Source organism: Alligator sinensis, unplaced genomic scaffold, assembly GCF_000455745.1.
Source record: "Alligator sinensis unplaced genomic scaffold, ASM45574v1 scaffold1044_1, whole genome shotgun sequence".
NCBI lineage: Eukaryota > Metazoa > Chordata > Crocodylia > Alligatoridae > Alligator > Alligator sinensis.
The window spans coordinates 1359881-1375092 of record NW_005842283.1 but is presented as its reverse complement, the minus strand read 5'-3'; the positions used below and the strand labels follow the sequence as shown (position 1 = coordinate 1375092).

The 15212-nt window shown below is 38.9% G+C and overlaps 1 protein-coding gene across 4 annotated transcripts in view; it reads left to right on the top strand.

Annotated features, from left to right (window-relative positions):
- Positions 1-15212, top strand: part of RBM26 (RNA binding motif protein 26) — a 90358-nt gene that overhangs the window by 74240 nt on the left and 906 nt on the right. For all 4 annotated transcript variants that reach the window (XM_006028010.3, XM_025209326.1, XM_014521976.2 and 1 more), the window contains exon 21: positions 6227-6340. In XM_006028010.3, the coding sequence (XP_006028072.1) occupies positions 6227-6340 (114 nt within the window). The remainder of the gene's footprint in view (positions 1-6226; positions 6341-15212) is intronic.

Genomic DNA, 15212 nt, shown 5'->3' with positions numbered 1-15212 from the left:
CTTTCCCCTTGCTGGCCCTGAGAGTGGCTGGCTCTCAATTCCCAGTATCTCTGCAGCAAGATGTTGAAGAGTAGTAGGCTCCGCAGTGGAGTGCTACAGGGTGGAGGGGTGGCATGGCACTGCTCTGTGAGACTGATCCCCCCTGCCAGATGGGAGCTCTTTTTAAGCGAGATCCGTCCTGTGGGCCATAGGTTTCAGACCCCTGATTTAACTGATCAGCAGGGCTGATCTCAACCCCAACTTAATGTCAGTCCCAACTATCAATCTGGACAGAGCATGAGAAAATATTAAAAAAGGAAATAGAATTCTCATTTCCTCAACGGCTCTGTTTCTCTAATGGCTGGATCAAATCAGTTATCACAATCAGAAGCTAATTTCTTCTTTCTTCAAAAAGAAAATAAGAATAAGAAGAGAAGATGGGGTTCTAAAACATGTAAATTTCCCCCTTTTTTTATATTTGGAGGTTAATGAGGGGTTGTCATCTCTGAAGATATCTAGTCTCTTAACTGGTATTCTTTGAATTTTAGCCTACTGAATAATTTCTGAATCCTTGTGCTTCATCATGTTCAAATATATTGGAAGTGCAAGGTAATAATATCCTTAAGGGAGTTGAGATTTTTTGCTTGGATAAAGTACAGTCTAAAAATGTCTGACATGTTGCTATATAACTCATTTTTATCCACTTAGGGAAATAAGTAGCACATTTGTCCAGAAGCTTTGCAAAAAAGAATCACTCATGAAGAGACCAGGCCTGAAAAATTTGTATAAAAGTTTGTATAAAAAATCTATACAAAACTTGTCAAAATTGTATAAAAATATATATACAAACATTAAAAGTTGAAAGCAATTCAGGTGCCTCTTTAAAACAGTTATTGATCTAATAAAAGATATCAGATTTACCCAAAGAACCTTGTCTGTCTTTAAACCAGAAACACTGGTGATTGCAAGAATGTTGTAACCCTTAACGTCAACATGATCTGAAAATTTATAGAAATTCCCATGGAGTCAGTGAAATTATCTGAGAGAATTTAAGCTCTGAATGTGTTTATTGTTAAGTAATATAGTCTCCCACAGAATTCTCATTAAGGAAATACAGACTAGACAAAAAATATAGTAACATGGGTACATAGTAACGTACAAAATGATTGGATCATTGTGCTCAGCAAGTTGTTCAAAATGGCTTAACGTCTAGTTGGGAGGAAGTATCAAGTGGAGTTGCCCAGGGGTCTGTCCTGGGTCCACTGTTCTTAATATCTTCATTTGGATTATGGGATTGAGTGCACTCTTAACCAAATTTGCAGAGGACATCATTTTGAGTAGAGTTGCAAACAGTCTGAAGAGTTGGGCTAGGATCCAAAATGACCTGGATAAACTTGAATCTCATCTGATTGATGAGAATTTGGACAAATTCTCAACTAGGACAAGCCCAAAGTCCTGTGGGATGGAATAATTACATGCACAAATACAGACTGGGGAATGACTGCCTAGGCTGCACTGCTGCAGAGAAGCACCTGGGGGTTACAGAGAACTGTAAGCTGAATATGAGCCAGTAGTGGACTCTTCATCTCTGGTGATGTCTTGCGCAGGGTACTGTGTGTGGGTTTGGGCCCCATACTTCAAGAAGGATGTGGACAGTGTGGAAAGACTCTACCAGAGAGCAACAAAAATGATGAGGGGTCTGGGAAGTATGACTTCTGAGGAAAACCTTAAGACCTAGGGTTATTTAGTCTGCATAAGAAGACTGAGGGAAGATTTAAAACCCATCTGAAGGACCATTATTGGAACAAGCTACCTAGAGAATTTGTGGACTCTCCATCCCTGAAAGTTTGCAAAAGCAGTTTAGATGGACACTTGATTGGGATGTTTTAATTAGGAATGATTCTGCCTTGATCAGGGAGCTGGACTAGACCTTGTGAGGTCCCTTCCAGCCCTACTTTCTTTCCCCCCACCAGTTGGGAGCTCTGCTCAGCTGAAAACACCCCTGGCCACATGTTCTATTAGTGGCATGATAGAAAGCAACTACAAAGTTATTTTACACATTTTGTGGAATAACTTTGTAGCTTAGTCCTCTTTTTATCACGCCATTAATTGATTGACTGTGTGGCCAGCTGACTACTTAAGGTATGATTAACTGGTTAATCACAGTTTAAGTATAATTTGTAGATGGGGCCTTAGTTCTCCTTTTCTGAGTACTAAGCATTACCTTTTTCTTGAGACTTGGAAATGAGTTCACAGCCCCAATGTCTTATGCTGCCAGGATCAGCGACTATATCTCAGTATCTTAAGAACACCCTCTTATAGAGTTCCTACTCCATGGGCCCTGGGTCCACAGCTTACCTCTTTAGGACTGCATAAGAGAATCAGGGATTCAAACCTTTCTTTTAAGAAAACCCAAAACTTAATCTCTTGTTACTCTGTCTAGATCTGTGTGTTCTCTTCTGCTAGGTAAAATGATGAATACCTGCATGCATTATTCTCTCTGTTTTTTCACAACTTAGTGAGTGGTCTTTGGTCTTAGACCAGAGTCCTCAGAGGAGTCCAGGAATGCTTTCTGTTCTGCACGTGCCCTCTACTGTAACCTGTAGCAGCTGTCTGTCTTGTGTAGCTAGTCTTCTTCCCACAGCAGCTAATCTCCTTCCTTTTGCTATAAAAATACACATATATGACTGCCCTCCTCTACTCCAGATGCTCTTAAGCTTTAGTGTTTATGAGCCAGCTTTAACACCTGATCTTGTTTCTACTTCTTGGGAAATTCTACTGCTCCAAATCTTACCCTGCAGACAGCCTTCAGTTATCCAGTTGTTCTAAGACAGGGGTTGGAAACCTTTTAGGAGTGTTGGACCAAATTAATGGAGCAAACATAAGCAACTGCTTACCTCCCCTTTCCCAGCCACTGCCACATTGCTGTCTGGCTTCTGACATCCTGTTTGCATGAGCCCAGTAGAATCACTTGGCTGACCCCCATTCTAAAATACTCCCAGGTTCATGAGAACCATCAAGATGCAATGCTCTTCCATGGTCCCTGGTCTGTAGAATAAGCAAGATAGCTGCAATAACAAGGACAACTTTACTTAATGAGCCCCAGTATAAAACCTTGTGTTTAGTTGTTTATTAAGTTGACAAACTTAGTGACTGACCCCTTGCAGGTTCGGAGGTGCCCTTTGGTATTGCTGTGTGAATCCATACCCTTTTATTAGCTTATGTGCTCGTATTGCTTGAGCTAAGAATTTCTTGGTGTATGTGTAAACTTCTAGTCTCAGCTGACCCATGTAGCTTCATATGAAGGGATTTTCCATTTTTAGTGTTTCTTTGAAAGCCTTAGGAATGACATACATAAGGTAGCAAAAGCAAGCATTTAGTAAGAAGATTAGGGAATGAGAGAATTAAGGCTTCCCCTAATTTGCCCCTTTTATATGTATGCAGTATGGTAATTTTTAATTACATGATCGTGGCCTCATTGAGTGCACAGATCAGATGGTGCTCAAAAATAGAAATGTTGTGAACAAAGCCATTGTCAATAGGATTCATTCTCTCATTTATTGTAGAAGTTGGAAAGTATACCTGAAAGGGGGGAGTGACTATATGACGTAAAAAAGGTTAGGTTTGTGATTAAGACCAGTTGCATTATGGGCTCTAAAACTGGATCGTTCCCCCATATGTGCCCGCTATAATGTTTGTGCAGTGCTGAGTGATTTCTTCAGATTTTCACAGCTGAGTCTCTGTGTGTTCTTCTGGTTGCCCTATTTGAGGGAACTAGGGCCTGGTTTGCAGAAGGGTTGACAAGGAAAACCATTATATGACTTTCAATGGCAAGGAAAGTCAGGTGAAGAATCTTTGAGCATCTAAAGTTGTTATAAAAATGCAAAGTGTTCTCAAGAACAAGGCCACAGAACTTGGAAGTTGGGCTCCAAAATAAATGTACATTTTTGGAAATTTTTACTTCAGACTGTTTCCCTTTTCATTAAATGGAGCTGTGTCCTCTCTTCAGGAAAGTCTTGTGAAGATGAATTCTCAGATACCACAGTGAAGATCACCAAATGCCAACAGGATACTTTCAAAATGTATTTGATACACAATTTAAATTTGTAGTAAGGAAGGCATGGGATCACACGTTGTGCAATTTTCATTCATTAAGAGCCATTTTGTGGTCACTAAACAAGGCAAGGGTCCATGAAAATGTTAATCATGCAACCAAAGTTTTTCCTTATAAACCAGGGGCTGAATTAACACTGAAAGTTTGATTATGGCGTGTCTTGACTTTGAGTACTTGGTTTTTGCAATGTTACTGGTTTTTTAACCTGCAAAAAATGATGCAAGAGACATGGCAAGTATTATACAAAGTATGTCTGCAATGGTAACTGAATTCATCTGTACATAATTTCACAAATTCTCGTTACTGATGATTTATACAATGAAGTTTTTCTGTAACCATGGGGAAAACTCATTCAACTTAACTACAAAGTAGGAATTGGCTGTCAGACATGGGTTTGGAAATCGTATGGAGGCCATCTCTATACTACAATTTCTTTCAGTAGGGTAATTGTCAGATGTGATCCCTAATCAGTATATGTTGGCAGCAGTTATGTAGGTGCAATTGTGGCCATATAATGTTTGTACTAGAACAGCTGGTTTAGCTTAAAAATGGGTGTCAGACAACTACTGTTACAAGTCCAAGGTTCAGCTTTATCAGTTTAGCTCCTCCCACATTATACATTTGCCAGTATAATAAACTTCTATATTCTAAAGTGGTAGAGCACTCGAGTGCAGGAATGGCCTATAGCAAGGGTGAGTCGCATATAGATCTCATGAGACGCACACAGATCCTGGGCAGTTCTGTTGCAGCTCCTTTTGAAGAGTAAGGGTGATGCATGTGATGTTGGGACCGGTATATGGGGAACATGACTTTTTGTCACTGAACAGCTTTTAGCCATGTTAAAGTGTTTGGCTGGTGGTAGGTAGTTTGTCCATCCTGAGAGGGAACCTAATTATGTAGACATTTCAAGAAATTCAGTTCTTTTAATACTTGAAAAATATTCTAATTAGAAAATGTGTGTCATTTACTAGGAAAGCAAATTTTAAGTTTAGTAATTAGCAATAAAAAATGAGACCTGAAGTAGTTACATCATCAGAAAACATTCTTAGAGGCTTGGTTCTGAAGGGAGTGTAGCTAATATTTTACCTTCTCAGATGAGAGAGGCTTAAATTTTATGATGGTGTACATTTTAGCCTGGAAGGGAGAGGAGGATTCCCTACTGTAAAATGTTGCATTTTTATGTAGCAGTAATTTCTTCAAAAGATTACAAGTTGTTTCTGAACCTAAATGTCACGTATAAGTACTTCTAAAAATTCTAGTTGTGTGACATTGTGATGAGACCATGGACGAAAAGCTCCTGAGCTGCATTTTAATAGGCATGGAATCTTTTAAATTTATCATAAATTTATATGTAAAGATTTAAAATTTATACCTGGGGACTTTAATATCACACAATTCATGTTCAGATGTCATTGAACATGTAATTGTTTCTACATTTCACATTATGCTGTACTTTCAGATTGTACTATAAATCTTTTGTGACTGTGACGGTTATTTCGGAATGTTGCTAACGCTGATTTATGCTAGTTCATGTTACTTTAATTTGAACATACTATTTCCAAAGCAGCCACTTAATGCATTGGGTACTTAGAAAGGCATGAATATCCCATAAGTTAAAATTTTTACACTTCAATTACAAAGGCTTTGCAAGAAGCAGAACATTTTCCAGTAGAATAAGTTATAATCACCAAGTTTAATTTTTTTTTACATCAAACCATTTGTATTTGTTGGTTGCCTCCGTTCCTTTAATAAGTTATGTATTAAGCGTTTTTCAGCTTTGTCAATTTTTGAAAGGTGAAACACCGATCAAAATGTTGCTCAAAAGCAGTAATATCAAGTACTGTTATCTACATATGATTCATGACTTGCTAAGCTTTTTTTGTTTCATCTGTTAGTTTTTGTGAACTCGCTTGATTATCAGTTCCTAAACTACAAGATAAAAGGTTATATTTAATAAATCTACTTAATTTTAAGCTGTTTATAATAGTTGGAATCAGCTTATGAAGGCATTGAAAAAAACCCTAGGTTTTCTTCAGGAAAACCTACTGCTCCTGATCAATTACTGAAAATTTTATTTTCCCTTGTAAAGATAATGCTAAGCTAAAATAAGTTTTTTACTTTAACTTGCTTTAGGCTGCTATTCATGGGTCTCGATTCAAAGGACAGGAATTGAAGTTGGCATGGAATAAGCCAGTTACCAATATGTCAGCTGTTGAAGCAGAAGAAGCTGAACCTGAAGAGGAAGAGGTAAGCTTGCGTTCCCTCTGTTTAATTTTTTTTTTTTGATAGTTGAAAGAATTTAGATTTTTCTTAAAAAATAAAAAAAAAATTGTTAATATCTGTGGATTGCACTTTTATTTGAAGCTTATTACTTATGGGCATAAATGGCTGAATGCTACCAACAGCCCATGTCTGCAGGCCGGATCAAATGGCTCCGCAGACTGGATGTGGCTCTCAGGCTATAGGTTGCCAACCCCTGGTTAATAGCAAAATCTAGAAACAGCAGAAAACATTGTTTTCAGGTTGACCGTTGCACATATACCCAAATTTGAGACTGGTGATTAATAAATAATAAATTAACATCTTCAGTTGAGCTTTCCATACATTAGCAAAGCTGAAGAATGAATGTGAGAGAAGATCCCCCTTCTATTTAAGTAGGTCCTGGCTAAAACTTACACACTGACAATTTTGTAGTTGTCAATCATTTCTTGGAAGAGTTTTTAGTTGTGGTTTTTAAAGCACTGCAAAAGAGATCAAATCTGTTGACAGTGTATGTACAGACTGAAGAGGAAGTTGATGTAATTTTACATAAATGTTGATGCCTGTGTGGTGTTGAATTGAGATGCACTATTATTTCCTTAGGACTTATTTGAGTGTGAGATTTTCTTTCCAAAACAGAGAAATAATTTTACTCTTGAAGGCCCTGATTTGAAAAAGATCAATTTGCCAAAAACGGAGTTTTAATTTTTTTAAACTGAGCTACACATATATTCATTGTTAAGGCTTTCAAGGAGAAGGTTCACTCTTTTTACAATAATAGAAGGTTTAGACAATCATAGTTTTTAACACCAGTATATATTCAATTTTAAAAACTGTCCAGAGATATTAGTTTATTCTTAGTTGTTTTGCCCATCCCTGAAGGTAAGGGTGATCTTCCTCTGGTTCACGGTACAGCATCTAGCCCATAGACCTCCTGGAATTTAGTATCTATATATACTAAGTGTCTTATATTTAGAAAAAGTTAAGTTTCAGCTTTTCCCATTGTTTTGTGATCTTAGCTTTACTCATCACTTAAATATTTTAATATTTATCATGTATGGGGAAAAAATACCGTTTTTCAGGCAATTAAACACTTGATGTTAACTATTAAAGTTGTTTGGTGATCAACTGATCATGGGAATAAGCCCTGTTTTTCCAAAGCATTTGATATCTATTTAAATTTGCATGTCCCTTTTGTATATGAAAATAATGTTTTTCAAGGTACCCTGGTAATTTTAAAATGGATTTTCTGCGTAAATCCAAGTTTTTCTCAGCTTTATTTTAAGTTGTGTTTGCCAAAAATGCACAGTGGCAGTTATTTTTCAGGATGTAATTAGACTAATGCTAACTTCATTCTCAGAATAGTTTAAAATCTAACTTTAATTTTGAACTTTTTTGTTTTACTATCTACAGTGCTAATTTTGCCTTGCACATTGAGCATGCTTAATTTTCCCAAACAATTTTGATATTTCTCATTTCTACTCTTTAGTGTTCTGAAGCATCAAAAAACCCCTTTTGAATATTGCCGTTTGAGATTTTCATTTGTGAGTTTCTTATTGAACTCATATTTATTGTGCAGAACTACTACCATCTACACTTTAAAGGTGTAAGGATTAGGGGGGAGGGGTTTCCTCAAGAATGTTTTACTTTTGTAGTGGCCAGTATGTAGCTCACTTTTTAATATTAGTAATAGTCTTTCTCCTGTTCCTAAAGTCTATAAGTAAAAGATTTATAACTGCTAGTAACATTTCCTAATCTTCTATTCCAGCTATTTAACACTGTATCTATTATTTTGGCAACCTTTCCTCCCAACTCTGTATACTTGCTGTATAATCTCCTTTGTAATTGTAAAATAGTTATATTGCTCTTGATTCCACTTAATTTCATGGTTGTCCTGTTTTTAAATGTTATTCAAGTATTAAATGTACCCACTTGATTCATGTTCTGTGATCTATGAGCTATCTAACTATTGCTGTTGGAGACCTTATTTAGCAATAGACATGTACAAATGCATATTGAGTGTGACATTTTAGGTCTTGTGGGATACAGTATCTTATTTGCTTAGCTGTCACTTGATTTTTGTCATTTCCATTAACAAATGAAATCACAGAACCAGTTTCTGTTCTGGATTAGATATTACTTGAATGTTTCTGAGAACCTAATAAGAAATGCTATCAAAAAAAAGTATTCAAGGTTGTTTTATTGACATCCGAATTATTTGTAAAGTACAGTCATACATGTCTGGGATCTGTGCCGTCAAGGCTGGATTTCATCTTCTCTGTTTCACAAGACTCATTTGTGTTATGACCAAAGACAACTCATGTATATTTATGATTTATGCCCATCTAGTTTGAGAGGCCAAATTGCTATTTCTGCAAGTACTCATTACTCAAATGAATGAAATTTTCTAAGTTTTTAGAAAGTCACAGAGGTGAGAAACTACTGCAGCAGAGAATGTCCCCATGTAGGCAAAGTGCTCTGTAAATTAGGACCCTAGCTTACAAGGTTCTTTGGGTAGATGTGATATATTTTATTAGACCAACTAAATAGTTGGAAAAAAAGTCTTTGCAAGTTTTCAGGCACAAGCACCCTTCTTCAGGTATTGTGAGACTGCTGTCGTTCTGAGATCTCCAAGGTAGAAAAGAAGCTTAAAAAAAGTGTGACAAGAAGTCTGTAAAAATGTAAATAGGTCTAAGTTGGAAAAACGATGGGTAGAGATGGGAGAGGAAGGAGGGAAAGGTGGGGGGAAAAGAATGCAGGTAGCAAGCTAATTCAGGTACCTGGTGGTTCATGTCAGGCAGGTTGTAATGTCATAAATTCAATATCTGTATTAAGTCCATGATCTTTTGTATCCAGTAGATTTATGAAGTGAAGTTTGTAGGCTCGTCTACAAAAGGTGTTTTGTAAGTTCCCTTTGAGGATTAGAACTAAGAGGTCAGAGATGGAGTGATTGTACAGTCAGAAGTGTGCCCCCCCCCCCCGGCCCGCCCCCGCAGGTAATTGGATGTTTTTGACTTTGATGGATTTTTGGTGTGCGTTCATTCTGGTAAACAGTTGTTTGGTTGCTCTTACATACTTTCCATTGGGGCATTTGGTGAACTGAATGAGATGTATTGTTTCTGGAGATGCAGGTGTAAGATGCAGGAATGGTTATGGCTCTGTTGTGGGTTGTGGTTATTGTGGGAGTGGTGGAAATTTGTTGGCAGGTTTTGCATTTCTTGTCCTGACATGGTCCGGATCCATTTGGGTTGGTTTGGGTCATAGAGAGTTTGCTTCTGGTGATGAGGTTTAGCAAGGTTTGGTGCTTGTTTAAAGGCTAGGATGGGTGGTTCTGGAAAATGTTTCTTTAAGAATTGGGTTGTCTTCTAGTATGGGTTGCAATTGTTTGAGGATTTTCCATGTAGGTTCCAGGGAAGGATGTTATGTCATAAATAATCATGTGCAATTCGTGGGGATTTTCTTTTTGTACTGCAGTAAATCTTCATGTGGTATCAGGTGGCTCTTTCCAAAGTGCGATCTCTCTGGGGGAAATGTCATTATTGGGTGAAAGCTCTTTTGAGATTTGTGTGGTGGTGATCATGGGTAGTCTCCTCAGTGCAGATGTGGTGCAAGATCTCTGATATCAGCGAGTGATGAGTTCTGCAGTTCTCTGCCTCCATAACTCAACAGTAATCTTTAGACACTGTTAGTTAAATAAAGAAATATGTAATTTAGGTAGTGAAAGGTTGTGTTTGGAACTTGGGAACAGTGGAAGGAAATGGATTATGATCTGTTCTGAAAATATGCTGCTGTCATCTCATGAGTCCTCCCAGAGACATTAAGCCTGAAGTGGAGCCCATAAAGAGGGATCAGAAGAAACAAGCAAACATATTTTATAATCTACTAAATTGCCATAGTTATCCTGAAGAGAACAGAGTCCTAGAGACCTGGTAGCTGCTTGTCTAGGAAAAGATGTTCTGGGGCACAGTTGACAAATGGGGGTTGCTCATCTGCTTAGTGACAAGATTCACGAAGCTTCCTTTTAGTTGCAAAGTAAAGTACTTTTTATTAAGAAGCCTAAGGACCAATTCACTATATATAGGTGGTTTGGATTTATACGGTTTAAAACCCTGGTAAATTGTAGAAACTTTCTAAGGATTTCTTAGAAGGCGAATTTGCAGAACATAGATTATTTTTGTTTTTCAGAAACTGAATGTGTAGATTAGAAGTTTACTCCCCCCTCCCCACCAATTTTCTGTCAGTTCTTAACAGTGTTGGTTTTTTAACTTAATTTAAAGTCTAATCATCCCCCCCCTTCTCCCTGCTGTGGCTATCATAGACTCATAGAGAAGGTGGGATGAAATGGACCTCCAGAGGTCATCTAGTCCAGTCCCCTGCCTGAGGCAGGATCATCCCTGTCCAAATAATCCTATACAAACCATAATCTAAACTCTACATAAGACTCCCCTCAACCCTGACGCAACACAGATCTAGCACCCTACCCTGCTACATGTAAAGCAGTGGAACCATGCCCCCTCTACAGAGGAAGGCAAGAACCCCAACAGTTCATACCAGTCTGGCCTTTCTGACCCTAAATATGGCAATCGGTCTGACCCTTAGCGGAGGGGCAAGACTTTCTAGCCAGGAACCTCTGGCCTTGGTCCCAGCAGGAGCACTGGAACACCCCAGTCAAAGTCCCCCACCTTGGCTGTAGCTAACACCCAGTGCCTTCTAAAAAAAACACTTAAAAACACCCTCAGACATGTAGCAGAAAGCAGTGGAAGTGGGGCAGGGGGAGCAACCAGTAAAGCCCAGTAGCTTTGGAAATGCACATAGTAGAGCATAGGCATAGCTCATCCCTGACCAGTGGATCTCCAACCTCTTCTGGAACACCTCCAAAGATGGAGATTCCACAACTTCCCTAAGGCAGTTGATTCCACTGCATCACTTCTAAAAGTGAAGAAGTTTTTCAGATATTCAATCTAAATGTACTTTGCTGCAAGTTCAGGCCATTGGTCCACATCCTGCTCTCTGCAGCAAGAGAGAAAAGGTGCTTCCCTTCTTCTTTATTGCAGACCTTTAAGTATTTGAAGACTGCTATCATGTTTCCTCTTAAGTGCCTTTTCTACGAGCTGAACATGCCTAGCTCCTTCAGCCTCTCCTCATATGACTTGCCTTTCAAGCCCTTGATCATCTTTGTTGCTCACCTTTGGACCTTAACTTCTCCACATCCTTTTTTTAAAATGTGGAGCCCAGAACTGCACACAGTACTCCAGATGACTGTCACCTCCTGTGTCTTGCACCTAATGCTTCTGTTGATTCATCCCGTAACTTCATTTTATGTGGGTACATCACACTGTAGTTGCATATTGAGTCTATGAGCTACCAAGACTCCAAAGTTGTTTTCCACAGTGCTGCCATCCATCTAGGTGTCACCCATTTTGTATTTGTGATTTTGATTATTCCTCCTGAGGTGTAGCGCCTTGCAGTTATCCTCCTTGAATTTCATCCTGTTAGCTGTAGCCCAACCTACCAATTTGTCAGGATCCTTCTGAATTACGATCCCATCCTCCAGTGTGTTCATAATCCTTCCAAGGTTTGTGTTATCTGCAAATTTGCTCAAGAAGCTTTCTGTGGCAACATCCAAATCGTTAACAACACCACCAGGCTCAGGACAGACCTCTGTGGGAGTTCACTTGAAACCTCCTGCCGTTCCGAAATAGACCTGCTGATGATTACCCAGCGCTTGCCAGTCCAGTCCAGATGCATTATATCTACAGAATTCCCTTCATCCACCCAAGTAATTACTTTGTTAAAGATGGGGATCAGGTTTATTTGACAAGATTTGTTTTTCATAAACCCATGCTGGCTGCTTGTGATCAGCCTTTCCTCCTCTAGTTTGTTTCATAGTTGGTAGGGTCGGAAGGGACCTAATCAGATCATCAAATCCGACCCCCTGCCATGGGCAAGAAAGAATGCCGTGGTCAAACAACTCCGGCTAGGTGACTGTCTAGCCTCCTTTTGAAGACTTCCAGGGTAGGAGCGTGCACCACTTCCCTTGGAAGTTGGTTCCTGCCCCTAGCCACCTTGACTGTGAAGTAGTGCCTCCTGATGTCTAGCCTGAATCTACTCTCAGTCAACTTATGGCCATTGTTCCTTATTACTCCCGGTAGTGCTCAGGGGAACAGGGACTCTCCCATTGCCTGCTGGTCCCCCTTGGCAAGTTTATAGATGGCCACCAGATGCCCTCTCAGCCTTCTGTTGTGGAGGCTGAACAGGATCAGGTCCTGTAGCCTCTCCCCATAGGGCCTGCCCTGCTGCCCCTGATTCTGCGAGGGGCCTTCCCTTGGGCTGTCCACATCCCTCCTGAAGTGTGGTGCCTAGAACTGGACACAGTACTCCAACTGCAGCCTGACCAGTGTCACATAGAGGGGGAGGATCACCTCCTTGGACCTGCTCGTGATGCATCTGTGGATGCATGACAAGATGCAATTAGCCTTTCTGACCGCATCCCCACATTGGTGGCCCATGTTCATCTGGGAATCAATAATGGCTCCAAGATCCTTTTCTGCCTCTGTACTGACAAGAAGGGAGTTCCCCAGCCTGTAGGTATGCTGCTGGTTCTTCCCCCTCAGGTGCAGTACCCTGTATTTGTCAGTATTGAAACCCATCCTATTCTCATCTGCCCACCTCTGTAACCTGTCCAGATCTAGTTGCTTGCAAATGGCCTCCTTTAGGATATACTCCAGTAAATTCCCTTGTATTGAGGTGAGACTAACTGGTCTGTAGTTCCTTGGATCCTCCTTTTTGCCTTTTTTTTTTAAATTTATTTTGTTTTTAAGAGGGGCTATGCTGGCCCTTTTCCAGTGCTCTGGGGCCTGGCCCATCTCTGACAACTTAATGAAAACCTTTGCTCCAAGATATCCTCTGCCAGTTCCTTCAGGACCCTGGGATAAAGCTCATCTGGCCCTGCTGATTTAAATTAATTCAGAACCAACAAAAGCTCTGTCTCTCTTGCTGTCTTTTCCCTCAGATTGCTCCCTTCTTTACCTAGGTAATCCTTATTAAGTGTCTGGCAGAAGCTTAATTGTTTTGTGAAGACTGAGGTTCCATCTTTGGTTAGAAGTTCCCCCTGGCTTATTAACAGAGGACTCACAAGCTTCCTTGGTCCTTCTTTTCTGGCCGGCATACTTATAGAACCTCTTCTTGTCCTTGACCTCCTTTGCCAAGTGCAGCTTGGTTTTTTCTTTGCTTTCCTGATTTTTGTCCCTTTGGGCTCTTGCTATTTCCTGGGCTGCTTTCTTGATGACCTGCCCATTCTTCCATTGTCTGTATGCGTTTCTTTTGCATTTGAGGAATTTTAGAAGCTCCTTGAGCAGCCACTTTGATCTCTTGCCATTTTTCTTGAGCTTCCATTGTATCAGCCTTTTGTTAACATGACTCTTGTGAGAGGATTGTACAAACAAATCTAAGGATTCACTGCTGTCGTATGCTTGCTAAAATCTTTGAACTATCTGTTGAAATGTTTTTTTTTTTATGAAATGTTGTGCAGTCTTTTGTTGATTCTAATCTCCCCCCTCCCCCCACTGGCCAGAGCTACATCTTTAGTTTTGCCAGTTGTTCTTATTATTTTGATTTTGCTCTGTTTATGAGTAGGTAATTCAAGTGCATATATATATTTTTTTCCCTTTTAACTATACAGGTCCACGTTGCCCTTTTATCCTGTTTACATAACCGGGTAGAGTTAATGTATATTCTCTACAACTGAACAAGTCCTCTCTATCCTTCAGTATATTCCCATGCATAATGGATTTCCAATCGGAGTTCCTCAGAGCATTTTGTATTCCTTAAATGTCAGCTTTTCCCTTTGAGGACACTTTTGTATTGTTTCTAGTATATACTCTTGTAAGTATTTGTAATACAGTAGCATAAGCATTAGATCTTAGATGGACCAGGTCAAGAGTAATGTTTCAATGAATGGAGTTGTGAACAAATTACCTGAAAGCAATCCTAAACAACATTTCATCTACATTTTGTAACTGCTGTAATTCCAGCTATATTAGAAAACTTTCATTTTGCCAAAATCAACCTTTTTAACATCAGACGTGCATTTATTATAACATGAAATCTACCTAAATGCCATAGTAACTCCTGTGCACACATAGTTCATCCATTTTTGTGCAAGTGCATGTATGTGTGTACAAATGGGCACATACTTGTGCATGCACACATATGCACATGCCCTCTAAATGGAGAAGTAGAATTATCTGGAGAATAAGGAATAGAAGAGATGATCTTGTGATGAATCTAAGCGGAAAAGGTGATGTTGTAAGTGTTTTATTTTCTCTTGCTGAATTTTTTATGTAATGGGCTCTATTTAGACAAGCAATGACTTTCTTTTGGAGGTAGGCAAAATAACTATTGTTTGTATAGTTTCAGTGTCAGACTTAATGGTAAATTTCCAGATGAAGCATCTCTGGTTTTAGGTATTGGTTTGAGGTTAGAGTAGCTTAAGTTCCTCTGGATGTAAAGGCAAAAAGTGTCTATGATCATATGAGTAATAGATTACTTTCCATTTTAGTGTCTTAGGATTGATGGCAATTAAATTTTGAACACATATAACATATTGAAGAGCCAGAAGAAAGCATAAGATGTACACCTTCTGGTCCTTATTGTCCTTTTTATGTTGTTTTAAAGAATAAAATTAAATTATTGTTTTTAAAGAAAATGACATTTTTAAGAAATTATATTTATTTATGACATACTAGCAATTTCAAATACTTGTTTCTATTTCATTTTTAAGAAAGTTTGCTCCTGTATATGATGTTTTTAACTCTGTTTACCAAAAAAATATTTTTTATTTTAATATGTTCTCTGACTT